This window comes from Mauremys reevesii, linkage group 4, assembly GCF_016161935.1.
Source record: "Mauremys reevesii isolate NIE-2019 linkage group 4, ASM1616193v1, whole genome shotgun sequence".
NCBI lineage: Eukaryota > Metazoa > Chordata > Testudines > Geoemydidae > Mauremys > Mauremys reevesii.
The window spans coordinates 135,085,587-135,104,146 of NC_052626.1; the positions used below are offsets into that span (position 1 = coordinate 135,085,587).

Sequence of the window (18,560 nt, forward strand, 5' to 3'; positions counted from 1 at the left end):
AGAAGTCGAACTCACCACGTCGACCCGTGCGGTAAGTATGGACCTACCCTTAGTGAAACTCTCTTCAGTTCACCTTCAATGTAACCTTTAATTTTCATGTTGACATTCTTTGCTTCAGCAATACCTTGTCTTCCACCTCCTGATATTGCCAATGGATCCCATACCGGTCAGAGTGAACAAGAGTTTTCCTTTGGCTCAGCGGTAACTTACAAATGTGACAAGGGCTTCTCTCTTATTGGAAAGGCCTCCACTCATTGTACAACGAAAGATAACGTCAATGGAGAGTGGAGTGGGCCTGCCCCTGAATGCAAAGGTTAGTAGCGTCTGTTTTTATCCCCTTCTTATTCTACCATCTCCTCCCAGGAAAAACTATATTTTGATTGCTAAGTAAACCTATAAACCTGAGGAAATTCAGTTAGTGCTTAGTCCCCCTAAATACGTATCACGAAAACTAGTTACTGTTGGAAAACTGAAGAATAACGGACACTTCATAAATCATTCCTGGAAACCATTTTTGCCTCTAATACCTCCTGTATTTTTTGTTTCCCTTCAGCATTCCAAGGTTGCAGTTAATTCTCATGTTACAAACAGTTGATTTTAGGTGGAGATAAACTCTTAAACTAAGGTTTTACCTTATGCCAGTACCCTACTACTCAGTGCTAAAGGGGAGGGAGAGAGAGGGGCTTAAAAGGAGGATTGTTTGGGAACCCTATTTTTCAGAACTCTCTGGGAGGGCTCCTTGGCAGTGAAGTCTCAGGCTTCTGTGAGTTCATATCACAGCCATAAAGTTCTTAGGAGGGGGAAATAAAGGTCATTGTACAGTCCTCATTTTGGTGATGGCAGTGCTCACGCACACTATTGCATTTAGCTAACAATGCATTTATGTACTTGGTATTCAAGCAGCTGCAACAATTTGGTTTTATTCTTGCTGAGTTACCCAGCCTAACAGCTGGGATGGAGGCTCTTTCAGAGGCATTAGGCAGGTTGGTCACCTCGCTACTTTAATATTAAACTCTCCCAAAAGCGGGGAAGTTCAGTTCCAGAATATCGTTGTATGTAGATAGCTTGACCCAAATTCCTGATGGCTTCATACAATTATGATGTTTAACCCATGCAGTTTACTGGAGGGGGTTGGGGGAGGTGCCTGATAGTCTACGTACAGCACAGCACCCAACTGTATGGGTAACATCTTCTTAAAGGGAAAGATCCAAACTTCCATAATTTTATTTTAAAATACATTTTGGTATCTGCTGTAGTCAAGTATCAGGGCTTTGCATGTATGTATTATATTCTGTTTGACAAACATAGGCTATATCTTAATACTGATGTGAATTTCTTGTGCAGTCTTAGACTCAAGTAGTCGCTCATGCCTGATTAGAAAATAACTTGATGTATATAATAGGCCATTAAAAAAATTTTTTTTTGCTTCTGTAGAGCCGGCCCGGTTACAGAGCTTTCATGTGTATTTTATATTCACTCAATTTAGATTATGTCGATCATATAGATATTTTTGGGAAGGGGGAGATATGTATAGATATCTGTAGAAGCCACTTTTCAAACAAATAAAAAAACCCTCAGCCCTCTCTATCCCTACAGAGCATTCCCCTTGAGCTTCCTGTCTGTTGTATAGATTCCAGTCCACTAATGATCTAAACACAATTGAACCCTGAACACTGGGATGGTGGGGTTCGATTAGTTTCTCATTCCTCACCAAATAATCTCTGCTGCTTTTGAAGTCTTTCATCCAACTGTTTTTTATTTAGTGTAATTCCTCCCTGTTAATAATTCTCCTCCCTTCCCCTCAAAACCAAGCAGCCAACCCTGGACTTCACACTTAAAATCTGAGGCTGTTTTGGAGTGAAACCCAGTCTCAAAACTTCTTCCCAATTTATTTGCTTTAACTCTTTTGTCCTTGTGGACACTGCCTGGGGTGGATCTGTCAACCAGGCTATCACCATTTGGTCTAGAACCAGCTGCAGTTAGAAGGAAAGTTCTAATTTAAGCTTTCAGCTTCTGGAACATTGTAGAAGCACAACTATTGTCTTTCAAGGATGTCAATCAAAGACTCCCATCTCCTTATGTATAATGTGAGGGAGGGATGTGGTCTGATGAAACTGTTATCCGGGATTTGTTCAGTGGAGCCAAAAATCTTCTAGATGAATGGATGTTGGGAGTGGAGAAAAGTTTGAAAGCAGAAAGTCTTGTAAATCTAAAGAAGGTAATGCCTCACATTTTGTTACAACAGAGTACGAATTACACTCTCAAAGGGTTAATTTTTCCCCCTTTTTCGGAGGAATTGTAAACAAATGTTTACTTAATCTTTACAATTCAACTGTAACTGAAATGTGCATTAAAATGTGTGATGCCGTTCTCTTTTCCGTCAATGATTACTTGTTCTCCTCCTCCTCCTAATATTGCCAATGGGATGGAATGTCCTGTTTTACACAATTTACACTTCCAAATGTCTAAAAAGCTTTCTGGGGGGATCTGAGACAACTTTCTTAGTGAAACTCTCTTCAGTGTACCTTCAATGTAACCTTTAATTTCCATGTTGACATTCTTTGCTTCAGCAATACCTTGTCCTCCACCTCCTGATATTGCCAATGGATCCCATACTGGTCAGAGTGAACAAGAGTTTTCCTTTGGCTCAGCGGTAACTTACAAATGTGACAAGGGCTTCTCTCTTATTGGAGAGGCCTCCATTCATTGTACAATGAAAGATAATGTCAATGGAGAGTGGAGTGGGCCTGCCCCTGAATGCAAAGGTTAGTAGCGTCTGTTTTTATCCTCTTCTTATTCTACCATCTCCTCCCAGGAAAAACTATATTTTGATTGGTAAGTAAACCCATAAACCTGAGGAGATTCAGTTAGTGCTTAGTCCCCCTAAATACGTATCACGAAAACTAGTTACTGTTGGAAAACTGAAGAATAACGGACACGTCATAAATCATTCCTGGAAACCATTTTTGCCTCTAATACCTCCTGTATTTTTTGTTTCCCTTCAGCGTTCCAAGGTTGCAGTTAATTCTCATGTTACAAACAGTTGATTTTAGGTGGAGATAAGCTCTTAAACTAAGGTTTTACCTTATGCCAGTACCCTACTACTCAATGCTAAAGGGGAGGGAGACAGAGGGGCTTACAAGGAGGATTGTTTGGGAATCCTATTTTTCAGAACTCTCTGGGAGGGCTCCTTGGCAGTGAAGGCTCAGGCTTCTGTGAGTTCATATCACAGCCATAAAGTTCTTAGGAGGGGGAAATAAAGGTCATTGTACAGTCCTCATTTTGGTGATGGCAGTGCTCACGCACACTATTGCATTTAGCTAACAATGCATTTATGTACTTGGTATTCAAGCAGTTGCAACAATTTGGTTTTATTCTTGCTGAGTTACCCAGCCTAACAGCTGGGGTGGAGGCTCTTTCAGAGGTATTAGGCAGGTTGGTCACCTCACTACTTTAATATTAAACTCTCCCCAAAGCGGGGAAGTTCAGTTCCAGAATATCATTGTATGTAGATAGCTTCATACAATGATAATGTTTAACTCGTGCAGTTTAGTGGAGGGTGTTGTGGGAGGGGCCTGATAGTCTACATACAGCACAGCACCCAACTGTATGGGTAACGTCGTCTTAAAGGGAAAGATCCAAAGTTGTATACACTCATTCACTCATGCCCGTCACCCCAATCGGGGTATGGGCAACTTTATTTTAAAATACATTTTGGTACCTGCTGTAGTCAAGTATCAGGCTTTGCATGTATGTATTATATTCTGTTTGACAAACATAGGCTATATCTTAATACTGACGTGAATTTCTTGTGCAGTCTTAGACTGAAGTAGTCTGGCATGCCCAATTAGGAAGTAACTTTATGAACATAATAGGCCTTTTTTTTTTTTTGTTTGCTTCTGCAGAGCTGGCCCCAGTTACAGAGTTTTCATGTGTATTTTATATTCACTCAATTTAGATTATGTCGATCATAAAGATATTTTTGGGAAGGGGGAGACATGATGAAAGTGTAGGAGGATCCATTGTGTTGCTGGTGCCTTCTGTAGAAGCCACATTTCAAACAAACAAAAAAACCCCACAGCCCCCTCTATCTCTACAGAGCATTCCTCTTGGGCTTGCTGTCTGGTGTATAGATTCCAGTCCAACTAATGACCTAAACACAATTGAACCCTGAACTCTTGGGATGGTGGGGTTCGATTAGTTTCTCATTCCTCACCAAATAATCTCTATTCGACCATGAAAGCTCATGCTCCATAACTTCTGTTAGTCTACAAGCTGCCACAGGACTCTGCTGCTTTTACAAATAATCTCTGCTGCTTTTGAAGTCTTTCATCCAACTTTTGTTTATTTAGTGTAATTCCTCCCTGTTAACAATTCTCCTCCCTTCCCCTCAAAACCAAGCAACCAACCCTGGACTCCACACTCAAAATCTGAGGCTATTTCGGAGTGAAACCCAGTCTTAAAACTTCTTCCCAATTTATTTGCTTTAACGCTTTTGTCCTTGTGGACACCGCCTGGGATGGATCTGTCAACCAGGCTATAACCATTTGGTCTAGAACCAGCTGCAGTTAGAAGGAAAGTTCTAATTTAAGCTTTCAGCTTCTGGAACATTGTAGAAGCGCAACTATTGTCTTTCAAGGATGTCAATCAAAGAGTCTCAGCTCCTTAAATATAATGTGAGGGAGGGATGTGGTCTGATAAAACTGTTATCCGGGATTTGTTCAATGGATCCAAAAATCTTCTGGATGAATGGATGTTGGGAGTGGAGAAAAGTTTGAAAGCAGAAAGTCTTGTAAATCTAAAGAAGGTAATGCCTCACATTTTGTTACAACAGAGTATGAATTACACTCTCAAAGGGTTAATTTTTCCCCCTTTTTGGGAGGAATTGTAAACAAATGTTTACTTAATCTTTACAATTCAACTGTAACTGAAATGCGCATTAATATTTATGATTCCGTTCTCTTTTCTGTCAACGATTTCTTGTTCTCCTCCTCCTCCTAATATTGCCAATGGGATGGAATGTCCTGTTTTACACAATGTACTTACCTTACATTACCATACATGCTCAGGGTGTTGTATACATGGTAAATAGTGTAAAATTTTAATGTATTGCACTTTTGTATCAAGGCCATTCAGTGAACTAGCTTCAAGGCTGTAATGAAAACAAGTACATCCAAATTGTCCCCAATAAAATCATTTGTGTGTTGCAAATTCAAGATAGTCAGTAGACCCTGAGTTTTGTGTAGGTGAGTGTCTTTGTTACTTTTCCATTTCAACTGATGTGCAAGCCATCTTGACACAGTTAGAAATCTCTTCTATTGGGTAAGTGGTTCACAGTTCAACACTGGTATCCATAAACGCTTTCTAAATCCATTTTGGACAGTTCTTTGTTATATTAGTAGTTGACTTTAAAAATTGTAGGCTGCTTTAAGATCAGCTAAAATACAAAATTCCAGTGACTTCAGCCTTCTGTGCCGAATACTTTCAAATAGGATTAAGAGGAGGAATAGATTTACCACATTTCTTCCTGGTTTTTAGGCCATTTGCTGAATATCTTGTTATGTAATAGTAGATATAAACTTATGAATAGTGCAGATCTTCTCTACGAGAAACCCCACTGTCCACATAATGGTCCTGTGACTGGGAGGCATTCAGTGCACACCAGTGAAGTTACTGGAATTTGATACTCTACCTACGTGGGTCAGCTTTAAATGGTGGTATAAAATAAAGGACATCTAAGCTTTAACCCTCTTTAGTTTCCCTAATGATCTTGGTTCTTGCCATGTCACATCTTTTAACTTTATCAAAGTGGGTGCCAAAGAACACTGGACAAGTACAATGTAGTGTTGTTAAATTCATCGTGTTCATAGTATTTCCTGTTGATAGTATAGGGAGCATCACAAATATAGCAATACAGTAAAACACTTGGTGTGATAATTGTGTCTGTCTGTCTTTGAAAAATTGTACTTGCTCTATCCCTGATAACGAAATATAGAATTCAGCCAGACTGAATTCACTGTACTAGAAGTAAACCCAGTATCGAATAATGTGTTACAAACTTGGTCAAAATACTAATTTATAACAAAACTTAGAGAATACTTCTCTTGGCTTCATTCATAAGAGTAGAATAAGATTTTTGCAAGTTTCCTCATCTAAAGACTATATATGCAATATTCCATGCAGAAGTCCCTAGTAAATGCAGAACTACAGTAACTAGTAAAGAGATATACAGTTGGATACTGATGAACCTTAAGTCTGCTTTCTTGTACATATGTTTTAAATTATTTAATTTGTCATATTGAATACTGATGGGACTTTCTTGAATAGCCTTAGACTCATCTACTCTGGCCTGCTGGCTTGAGAAAATACTTTATATATAGGCCTTGATTCAGCAAAGCACTTTGTGCGTTCTTAAGTCCCTTCTTAAGTGACTTCAGCGGGACTTGTTTTGCTGAATCTATCAGGCCTCAGTAAATAGGTCACAATTTTCACGTGCCTTGTCTGCATTGAGAGATTTTTCCCAGTACAGTCATAAAAAGTGCTAACTTTATCTTTGCATGGATACAGTGTATCTATATTGAACTTCATATAGATATAGTGGATTTTTGATACAGTTCATTCTTTTAGGGAATAAGTCTACTGCAGGAGAAAGCATCACAAAAAACTCTTGAAGGGGCAAATAAAAGCTCTTCCACTGAGCTTGACTGAGGAACATGAAGTTTTTAGCTGTCTAAAACCAGGATTCTTGTATCAAGAAAACTAATAACAAATATTTACAAAATGCATAACAAGTCTATAGAACATACTGCCACAAAATGGAGGCAAAGAACATGGTACGATTCAAAAAAGGATGAGACACTTAGAACCTTGTCCGGCAAAGACAAATGTGCTTAACTTTATTGATTTGGTATTAATTATATTTCTGTTAAATTCCTTATGAATTGTGAAAAATTTGGCCTACACTGCACAAGGGATCAGAAAAGAGTTGCCCGTGGAATTAATGAATCCCACAATACCTTTAAATTATTATGCCTGTGAGTGAGATCATGTTAACTAGTGTAGAATTTCCTAGATCCTTCTGCTTGCCCTTTTTGAATACTGGCACAAGATCAGCACTCAAGAAGAATGGAAGAATTTCCTTGTACTCTAAGATTAATTAAAAGTTAGTCAGTGGGCTAGAGATCTCCTTGGCCAACTTTTTAGGATACTTGGATGCAAGTTATCCCAAGAGTTTGATTTAACAGTGTTTATCCCTAGCAGATGCAGTTTAACTTCCTCCTTAATTACTAATAGACATGAAAGTACTTCTTCATACTCTTGTGATGAGACTGTTGTCGTACTTCTCTCCAATTACAAAAGGCAAATATTTACTGAAAACATCTGCCTTTCCTGCATCATTATTTTATCATCTCCATTTAGTAACAGGTTTGTACCATTACAAGCCGCGGTATACTGAATGTATCATCCAGACTAAGGAGAATCTGTCACCCCTGCCCTCTAACCTGGGGTGCCCGTTACAATGCTTTGCTACTGGAGGCTACAGTCTGGACTGTTCACAAGCAGCCTCCAATGGGAAAGTCACTCCCAGCTAGGTCTCAGCCAGCCACACCTTGGCTCTCACCAGCCTGGGTTATACATCAGGGTGACCACAACAAACTCCTAGTATTTGTTTTGTTTTTTTCCCCTCCAGAAATGTATGTCTTGTATTGCCCAGCCCTCTCACGGACAATACAAATTCATATCAAGTCTCCATTTCTTCAATAGAACTAATATGCACACACCTTGTCACCCAAATAGAGTTTCAAAGACACTTCAATTTAAACACACTGGATTAGATCAAACCAGTTTACTAACTACAAAGAGATTTTAAGTGAAGGCAAGTAATGAGGCATAAGTCCGAAATGGTTACAAGAGAAGTCAAGATAAAACACAACTGGTGCCCAGGTTAACAAACTATCTTAAATTCAAAATCAAGCTTTTTCTTACCACATACTCTCAGCAGTCTTACTGACCCAACTTCTTAGGTGAGGACCCCTTCTTCATCTTAGTGACTGCTTCCTTTGTCTCTTCTCGTGCAGTGGATGAGTGAGAGGGAGGAGGTGCCTGGGAGTGTTTGTGCCTCCTTTTTTACAGTGGCAGCCCTGCCCCTTGGAAAACATTCCCAGCTGACAAAACGTCTATAGGGAAAGATCTTCCCTGCTGCTGTTCCTTGTTTTTGAGTTTTTTCTTTCTTCCTGCTTGATGACTGCTTTACTGCTTAAATGCAAATTAAGCAGAGCAAGCATTCCTTTGAGACAGAGCTGTTTGCCTACTTGTGCTGTGGTTTGCAACATGAGTTAACATTATACAGGGAAATCTTATAACGGTGTTGTCATACATTTTATCAGGACAGTATTGACGAGTAAACTATAAATGGTCAGATACCTCACAGGGCATACTTGGTTCAAAGATTATAACAGCAGTCTCTAGGGTGTAGACACGGGTACGTTCTCTTACAGTAGGATTTATTTTGTTCCTAAAGAACTTCAAAACCTTCTCCTTACTGTCTGTAACCATGCCAGTTGTGTCTCTTTCACTGATGTCATTAGCTCCCCATATAGATTTTTTACCTTTCATAATTTATGCCATCTATCCTTTTTCCCGTGTATTATGTTGCTTTTTAATTGTAATTGCTGCCAGTTGCAGTCAATGGATCTACCCACACAAATATGTTTATGTATATGAGTTTTCAGGATCTGGGCCTTCACATATACAATAGGAATATTTGAACTTGTACTAAATCTGCAAGTGGATCTTAATTCTTCTTAATTGGGATAAGAAGCTTCCACATTGCCAAGATAAACTAATGCAATGGTCTTAAGAACAGTTCACGTCTGGAGATGATGCAGCATAGCTGGTGCTTCAGAGGAGTCAGTCTGTTCTTACTTTGGCATTTCATCCAAATGACAGTTGAGTTGGGGGGAGGAATGAAATCATACTGTGGTTCACTATGGTGTTTGGATGACTCCTACAAAATTGTTTTCTTCTTTAAAAGAGTCTCTTTTAGATTGTTTACCTGGCACTGTTTGGGAAGGGGCATACTCTGTTAAGGTCATTTTCCTGAGGTGGTGTTTTATGGAGCATTCTCCTTGAGCAGTGGATGTTCCGGGTTCGGTCAACCTAAAAGCAGAAAAACCTTCAGAATCTGCTTCAAAGGTTAAAATGCAATGTTAAGTCCCCTTCAAATGGCTAAATAGCTTTCTAGGCGGATCTAAGAACTTTCTTAGTGAAACTCTCTTCCGTTCACCTTCAATGTAACCTTTAATTTACATGTTGACGTTCTTTGCTTCAGCAATACCTTGTCCTCCACCTCCTGATATCACCCATGGATCCCATACTGGTCAGAGTGAACAAGAGTTTTCCTTTGGCTCAGTGGTAACTTACAAATGTGACCAGGGCTTCTCTCTTATTGGAGAGGCCTCCATTCATTGTACAACGAAAGATAACGTCAATGGAGAGTGGAGTGGGCCTGCCCCTGAATGCAAAGGTTAGTAGCGTCTGTTTTTATCCCCTTCTTATTCTACCATTTCCCCTCCAGAAATGTATGTCTTGTATTGCCCAGCCCTCTCACGGACAATACAAATTCATATCAAGTCTCCATTTCTTCAATAGAACTAATATGCACACATCTTGTTACTCAAATAGAGTTTCACAGACACTTCAGTTTAAACATACTGGATTAGATCAAACCAGTTTACTAACTACAAAGAGATTTTAAGTGAAGGCAAGTAATGAGGCATAAGTCCGAAATGGTTACAAGAGAAGTCAAGATAAAACACAACTGGTGCCCAGGTTAACAAACTATCTTAAATTCAAAATCAAGCTTTTTCTTACCACAGGCTCTCAGCAGTCTTACTGACCCAACTTCTTAGGGGAGGACCCCTGCTTCAGCTTAGTGGCTGCTTCCTTTGTCTCATCTAGTGCAGTGGACGGAGTGAGAGGCAGGAGGGGTACCTGGCAGTGTTTGTCCCTCCTTTTTTATAGTGTCAGCGCTGCCGCTTGGAAAACATTCCCAGGGAAAGATCTTCCCTGCTGCTGTTCTTGCCTTTTTTTTCCCCTGCTTCATGACTGCTTTACTGCTTAAATGCAAATTAAGCAGAGCACACATTCTTCTGAGACAGAGCTGTTTACCTACTTGTGCTGTGGTTTGCAACATGAGTTAACATTATACAGGGAAATCTTATAACTTATAACGGTGTTGTCATACATGTTATCAGGACAGTATTGACCCATAAACAATAAATGGTCAGATACCTCACAAGGCATACTTGGTACAAAGATTATTACAGCAGTCTCTAGGGTGTGGACGCAGGCACATTCTCTTACAGTAGGATTTCTTTTGTTCCTAAAGAACTTCAAAACCTTCTCCTTATTGTCTGTAACCATGCCAGTTGTGACTCTTTCACTGATGTCTTTAACTCATATCGATTTTTTTACCTTTCATAATTCATGCCGTCTATCCTTTTTCCCATGTATTATGTTGCTTTTTATTTGTAATTGCTGCCAGTTGCGGTCAATAAATCTACCCACACAAATACGTTTATGTATATGAGTTTTCAGATCTGGGCCTTAACATGTACAATAGGAATATTTGAACTTATACTAAATTGGAGAAGTGGTGTGAAGTAAACAGGATGAAGTTTAATAAAGACAAATGCAAAGTGCTCCACTTAGGAAGGGACAATCAGTTTCACACATACAGAATGGGAAAAGACTGTCTAGGAAGGAGTATGGCAGAAAGGGATCTAGGGGTTATAGTGGACCACAAGCTAAATGTGAGTCAACAGTGTGATGCTGTTGCAAAAAAAGCAAACATGATTCTGGGATGCATTAAGAGGTGTTTTGTGAGCAAGACACGAGAAGTCATTCTTCTGCTCTACTCTGCGCTGGTCAGGCCTCAGCTGGAGTAGTGTGTCTAGTTCTGGGCACCACATTTCAAGAAAGACATGGAGAAATTGGAGAGGGTCCAGAGAAAAGCAACAAGAATGATTAAAGGTCTAGAGAACATGACCTATGAAGGAAGGCTGAAAGAATTGGGTTTGAGTAGTTTGGAAAAGAGAAGACTGAGAGGGGACATGATAGCAATTTTCAGGTATCTAAAAGGGTGTCATAAGGAGATGGGAGAAAAGTTGTTCACCTTAGCCTCTAAGGATAGAACAAGAAGCAATGGGCTTAAACTTCAGCAAGGAAGGTTTAGGTTGGACATTAGGAAAAAGTTCCTAACTGTCAGGGTGGTTAAACATTGGAATAAACTGCCTTGGGAGGTTGTGGAATCTCCATCTCTGGAGATATTTAAGAGTAGGTTAGATAAATGTCTATCAGGGATGGTCTAGACAGTATTTGGTCCTGCCATGAGGTCAGGGGACTGGACTCGATGACCTCTCGAGGTCCCTTGAGTCCTAGAGTCTATGCAACTATGAATCTAAATCTGCAAGCGGATCTTAATTCTCTTGATTCAGGATATAAGGCAACCACTGTCTGTGTGGGATTAGGAAGCATCATCCCGCTTCTGCTGCTTCTCACTTCCCCTGGGCATGTTACACAATTATCCATAAATGTGGGTTGTAAGATTTCCTCTGTAGCCTTTGATGGTGACCACTACCGGGTTTGGTCAAGCCTAATGGCAGAAAAACCTTCAGAATCTGCTTCAAATGTTAAAATGCAATGTTAAGTCCCCTTCAAATGGCTAAATAGCATTCTAGGGGGATCTAAGACAGCTTTCTTAGTGAAACTCTCTTCGGTTCACCTTCAATGTAACCTTTAATTTTCATGTTGACGTTCTTTGCTTCAGCAATACCTTGTCTTCCACCTCCTGATATCACCAGTGGATCCCATACTGGTCAGAGTGAACAAGAGTTTTCCTTTGGCTCAGCGGTAACTTACAAATGTGACCAGGGCTTCTCTCTTATTGGAGAGGCCTCCATTCATTGTACAACGAAAGATAACATCAATGGAGAGTGGAGTGGCCCTGCCCCTGAATGCAAAGGTTAGTAGCGTCTGTTTTTATCCCCTTCTTACTCTACCATCTCCTCCCAGGAAAAATTATATTTTGATTGCTAAGTAAACCCATAAACCTGAGGAGATTCAGTTAGTGCTTAGTCCCCCTAAATACGTATCACGAAAACTAGTTACTGTTGGAAAACTGAAGAATAACGGACACTTCATAAATCATTCCTGGAAACCATTTTTGCCTCTAATACCTCCTGTATTTTTTTGTCTCCCTTCAGTGTTCCAAGGTTGCAGTTAATTTTCATGTTACAAACAGTTGATTTTAGGTGGAGATAGACCTCTAAACTAAGGTTTTACTTTATGCCAGTACCCTACTACTCAGTGCTAAAGTGGGGGGAGGGGGGGAGAGAGCCTTACAAGGAGGACTGTTTGGGAACCCTATTTTTCAGAAGTCTCTGAGAGGGCTCCTTGGCAGTGAAGGCTCAGGCTTCTGTGAGTTCATATCACAGCCATAAAGTTCTTAGGAGGGGGAAATAAAGGTCATTGTACAATCCTCCTTTGGGCGACTGCAGTGCTCACGCACACTATTGCATTTAGCTAACAATGCATTTATGTACTTGGTATTCAAGCAGCTGCAACAATTTGGTTTTATTCTTGCTGAGTTACCCAGCCTAACAGCTGGGATTGAGGCTCTTTCAGAGGCATTAGGTAGGTTGGTCACCTCGCTGCTTCAATATTTGAATTCTCCCAAAAGCGGGAAAGTTCAGTTCCAGAATATTATTGTGTAATATATATATTGATATAATAGGCATCACATAAACCTGGTGGACTGAGAGCAATCAATGGGACACAATCATTCCGGGGTACAAAATATATCGGAAGGACAGAACAGGTCGTGCAGGGGGAGGAGTGGCTCTATATGTGAAAGAAAGTGTAGATTCAAATGAAGTAAAAATCTTAAGCGAATTCACATGTTCCACAGAATCTCTATGGATAGAAATTTCAAGCTCTAGTAAAAATATAACAGGGATCTATTATGGACCACCTGACCAGGACAGTAATAGTGATGATGAAATGCTAAGGGAAATCAGAGAGGCTATCAAAATTAAGAACCCAATAATAGTGGGGGTTTTCAGTTATCTGCATATTGGCTGGGAACATTTCACTTCAGGACGAAATGCAGAGATAAAATTTTTTGATACTTTAAATAACTGATTCATTGAGCAGCTGGTACAGAAACCCACAAGGGGAGAGGCAACTCTAGATTTAATCCTGAGTGGAGCGCAGGAGCTGGTCCAAGAGGTAACTATAGCAGGACCGCTTGGAAACGGTGACCATAATACAATAGCATTCAACATCCCTGTGGTGGGAAGAACACCTCAACTGCCCAACACTGTGGCATTTAATTTCAAAAGGGGGAACTATGCAAAAATGAGGGGGTTAGTTAAACAAATGTTAAAAGGTACAGGGACTAAAGTGAAATCCCTGCAAGTTGCATGGGCTCTTTTTAAAGACACCATAATAGAGGCCCAACTTCAATGTATACCCCAAATTAAGAAAAACAGTAAAAGAACTAAAAAAGAGCCACCGTGGCTTAACAACCATGTAGAAGAAGCAGTGAGAGATCAAAAGACTTCCTTTAAAAAGTGGAAGTCAAATCCTAGTGAGGCAAATAGAAAGGAGCATAAACACTGTCCAATTAAGTGTAAAAATATAATAAGAAAAGCCAAAGAGGAGTTTAAAGAACGGCTAGCCAAAAAGCTCAAAAGTTAATAAAAAACATTTTCTTAAGTACGTCAGAAGCAGGAAGCCTGCTAAACAACCAGTGGGGCCCTTGACGATCGAAATACAAAAGGAGCACTTAAAGACGATAAAGTCATTGCGGAGAAACTAAATGGATTCTTTGCTTCAGTCTTCACGGCTGAGGATGATAGGGAGATTCCCAAACCTGAGCTGGCTTTTGTAGGTGACAAATCTGAGGAACTGTCACAGATTGAAGTGTCACTAGAGGAGGTTTTGGAATTAATTGATAAACTCAATATTAACAAGTCACCGGGACCAGATGGCATTCACCCCAGAGTTCTGAAAGAACTCAAATGTGAAGTTGCGGAACTATTAACTAAGGTTTGTAACCTGTCCTTTAAATCGGCTTCGGTACCCAATGACTGGAAGTTAGCTAATGGAACGCCAATATTTAAAAAGGGCTCTAGGGGTGACCCCGGCAATTACAGACTGGTAAGTCTAACGTCGGTACCGGGCAAATTAGTCGAAACAATAGTTAAAAATAAAATTGTCAGACACATAGAAAAACAAACTGTTGAGCAATAGTCAACATGGTTTCTGTAAAGGGAAATCGTGTCTTACTAATCTATTAGAGTTCTCTGAAGGGGTCAACAAACATGTGGACAATGGGGATCCGGTGGACATAGTGTACTTAGATTTCCAGAAACCCTTTGACAGGCTCCCTCACCAAAGGCTCTTACGTAAATTAAGTTGTCATGGGATAAAAGGGAAGGTCCTTTCATGGATTGAGAACTGGTTAAAAGACAGGAAACAAAGGGTAGGAATTAATGGTAAATTCTCAGAATGGAGAGGGGTAACTAGTGGTGTTCCCCAAGGGTCAGTCCTGGGACCAATCCTATTCAATTTATTCATAAATGATCTGGAGAGAGGGGTAAACAGTGAGGTGGCAAAGTTTGCAGATGATACTAAACTGCTCAAGATAGATAAGACCAAAGCAAATTGTGAAGTACTTCAAAAAGATCTCACAAAACTAAGTGATTGGGCAACAAAATGGCAAATGAAATTTAATGTGGATAACTTGTAAAGTAATGCACATTGAAAAAAATAACCCCAACTATACATACAATATGATGGGGGCTAATTTAACTACAACGAGTCAGGAAAAAGATCTTGGAGTCATCGTGGATAGTTCTCTGAAGATGTCCATGCAGTGTGCAGAGTCGGTCAAAAAAGCAAACAGGATGTTAGGAATCATTAAAAAGGGGATAGAGAATAAGACTGAGAATATCTTATTGTTCTTATATAAATCCATGATACACTCACATCTTGAATACTGTGTACAGATGTGAGCTCAACTCAAAAAAGATATACTGGCTTTAGAAAAGGTTCAGAGAAGGGCAACTAAAATGATTAGGGGGTTTGGAATGGGTCCTGTATGAGGAGAGATTAGAGGCTAGGACTTTTCAGCTTGGAAAAGAGAAGACTGAGGGGGATATGATAGAGGTATATAAAATCATAAGTGGTGTGGAGAAAGTGAATAAGCAAAAGTTATTTACTTGTTCCCATAATATAAGAACTAGGGACCACCAAATGAAATGAATGGGCAGCAGGTTTAAAACAAATGCAAGGAAGTTCTTCACACAGCACAGAGTCAATCTGTGGAACTCCCTGCCTGAGGAGGTTGTGAAGGCTAGGACTAACAGGGTTTAAAAGAGAACTAGATAAATTCATGGAGGTTAAGTCCATTAATGGCTATTAGCCACGATGGGTAAGGAATGGTGTCCCTAGCCTCTGTTCGTCAGAGGATGGAGATGGATGGCAGGAGAGAGATCACTTGATCATTGCCTGTTAGGTTCACTCCCTCCGGGGCACCTGGCATTGGCCACTGTCGGTAGACAGATACTGGGCTAGATGGACCTTTGGTCTGACCCGGTACAGCCGTTCTTATGTATGTAGATAGCTTCATACAATGATGATGTTTAACTTGTGCAGTTTACTGGAGGGGGTTGGGGGAGGGGCCTGATGTGCTGTATGTAGACTAGCACCCAACTGTATGGGTAACACCTTCTTAAAGGGAAAGATCCAAAGTTGTATAACTTTATTTTAAAATACATTTTGGTACCTGCTGTAGTCAAGTATCAGGCTTTGCATGTATGTATTATATTCTGTTTGACAAACATAGGCTATATCTTAATACTGATGTGAATTTCTTGTGCAGTCTTAGACTCAAGTAGTCTGGCATACCCAATTAGGAATTAACTTTATGTACATAATAGGCCTTTTTTGCTTCTGCAGAGCTGGCCCCGGTTACAGAATTTTCATGTGCATTTTATATTCACTTGATTTAGATTATGTCAATCATATAGATATTTTTGGGAAGGGGGAGACATGATGGAAGTATAGGAGGATCCATTGTGTTGCTGGTGCCTTCTGTAGAAGCCACATTTCAAACAAACAAAAAAAACCCCACAGCCCTCTCTATCTGTACAGAGCATTCCTCTTGAGCTTGCTGTCTGGTGTATAGATTCCAGTCCAACTAATGACCTAAACACAATTGAACCCTGAACACTGGGATGGTGGGGTTCGATTAGTTTCTCATTCCTCACCAAATAATCTCTATTTGCCCATAAAAGCTCATGCTCCATAACGTCTGTTAGTCTATAAGGTGCCACGGGACTCTTTCCTGCTTTTACAAATAATCTCTGCTGCTTTTGAAGTCTGTCATCCAACTTTTGTTTATTTAGTGTAATTCCTCCCTGTTAACAATTCTCCTCCCTTCCCCTCAAAACCAAGCAACCAACCCTGGACTCCACACTCAAAATCTGAGGCTATTTCGGAGTGAAACCCAGTCTTAAAACTTCTTCCCAATTTATTTGATTTAACTCTTTTGTCCTTGTGGACAGTGCCTGGGGTGGATCTGTCAACCAGGTTATTGCCACCTGGTCTAGAACCAGCTGCAGTTAGAAGGAAAGTTCTAATTTAAGCTTTCAGCTTCTGGAACATTGTAGAAGCGCAACTATTGTCTTTCAAGGATGTCAATCAAAGAGTCTCAGCTCCTTAAATATAATGTGAGGGAGGGATGTGGTCTGATAAAACTGTTATCCGGGATTTGTTCAATGGAGCCAAAAATCTTCTAGATGAATGGATGTTGGGAGTGGAGAAAAGTTTGAAAGCAGAAAGTCTTGTAAATCTAAAGAAGGTAATGCCTCACATTTTGTTACAACAGAGTACGAAATACACTCTCAAAGTGTTAATTCCCCCCCCCTTTTTGGGAGGAATTGTAAACAAATGTTTACTTAATCTTTACAATTCAACTGTAACTGAAATGTGCCTTAACATTTATGATGCCGTTCTCTTTTCCGTCAATGATTACTTGTTCTCCTCCTCCTCCTAATATTGCCAATGGGATGGAATGTCCTGAAAATTTAGGATCAGTTGCCCCTTAGAAAATACAATACAGAACATTGGGAAGTATTTCAGTTACTTTCCTGACTTCGCTTTCATTGGCACTTGTCCACATGCTCGTCATACAGCTTCCATGCATCGCATGAAAAATATGAAAATCAGCTGTCTCAGAGAGAGCTTTCCACCAGTTGTTTCACTTGTTTCTAATGCCAGACAAGTTTCATCTACTCGTGTATAGATTGCTCCCTTGGTCTCCTTTGCCCTGTACATCACCTTCTTTCATGTCACTCTGTATGGTTGTAACAGTGTCTCTGAGCCTGTGCTGCGTTAGATCGTAAGCCCTGTGAGGTGGAGGAATGTCCAGTTTTGCACAATGTACTTACCTTACCTTACCATACATGCTCAGGGTGATGTATACATGGTAAATAATGTAAAATTTTACTGTGCGGTTTTGTATCAAGCCCATTCAATGAACTAGCTTCAAGGCTCTAATGAAAACAAGTACATCCAAATTGTCCCCAATAAAATTATTTGTGACTTCTCAAAAACGATTATTCTGTTACAACAGACTACTGAATATCTCTCATAGTTAACTTTTTCCCTTCCTTGTCTCTCTCTTGCTAGGCATTTGTGATTCTCCTCCAAGATTGAGTTTTGCTGAGCTGCCTGCGACAGTGAACGATTCCTACCCTGTTGGGACCAAACTGAAATACTCCTGTCGCCCAGGATACGTTTTGGGCTCTGGAAAGTCTCCTTTAGTTGTATGTCTTGCAAATTCAACATGGTCAGTAGACCCTGAGTTTTGTGTTGGTGAGTATCTTTGCTTTTACATTTCAACTGATGTGCAAGCCATCTTGACACAGTTAGAAATCTCTCTTCAATTGGGTATCCCCTTCTTATTTTACTATCTCTTCCCAGGAAAAAACTATGTTTTGATTGCTAAATAAACCCATAAACCTGAGGAAATTCAGTTAGTGCTTAGTCCCCCTAAATACTTATCATGAAAACTAGTTACGGTTGGAAAACTGAAGAATGATGGACACTTCATAAATCATTCCTGGAAACCATTTTTGCCTCTAATACCTCCTGTATTTGTTTGTCTCCCTTCAGCGTTCCAAGGTTGCAGTTAATTCTCATGTCACAAACAGTTGATTTTAGATGGAGATAAACTCTTAAACTAAGGTTTTGCTTTTATGCCAGTACTCTACTATTCAGTGCTGGGGGAGGGAGAGAGAGAGGGGCTTACAAGCAGGATTGTTTGGGAACCCTATTTTTTCAGAACTCTCTGGGAGGGCTCCTTGGCAGTGAAGGCTCAGGCTTCTGTGAGTTCATATCCCAGCCATAAAATTCTTAGGAGAGGGAAATAAAGGTCATTGTACAATCCTCATTTTGGGAGGAATTGTAAACAAATTGTTTACTTAATC

At 40.0% G+C, this 18,560-nt stretch overlaps 1 protein-coding gene across 2 annotated transcripts in view; it reads left to right on the forward strand.

Annotated features, from left to right (window-relative positions):
* Window positions 1–18,560, forward strand: part of LOC120403911 (complement receptor type 1-like) — a 626,098-nt gene that overhangs the window by 274,986 nt on the left and 332,552 nt on the right. For both annotated transcript variants that reach the window (XM_039535862.1, XM_039535863.1), the window contains 5 exons: window positions 119–313; window positions 2,571–2,765; window positions 9,332–9,526; window positions 11,831–12,025; window positions 17,761–17,946. In XM_039535862.1, coding sequence (XP_039391796.1) covers window positions 119–313; window positions 2,571–2,765; window positions 9,332–9,526; window positions 11,831–12,025; window positions 17,761–17,946 — 966 coding nt within the window. The remainder of the gene's footprint in view (window positions 1–118; window positions 314–2,570; window positions 2,766–9,331; window positions 9,527–11,830; window positions 12,026–17,760; window positions 17,947–18,560) is intronic.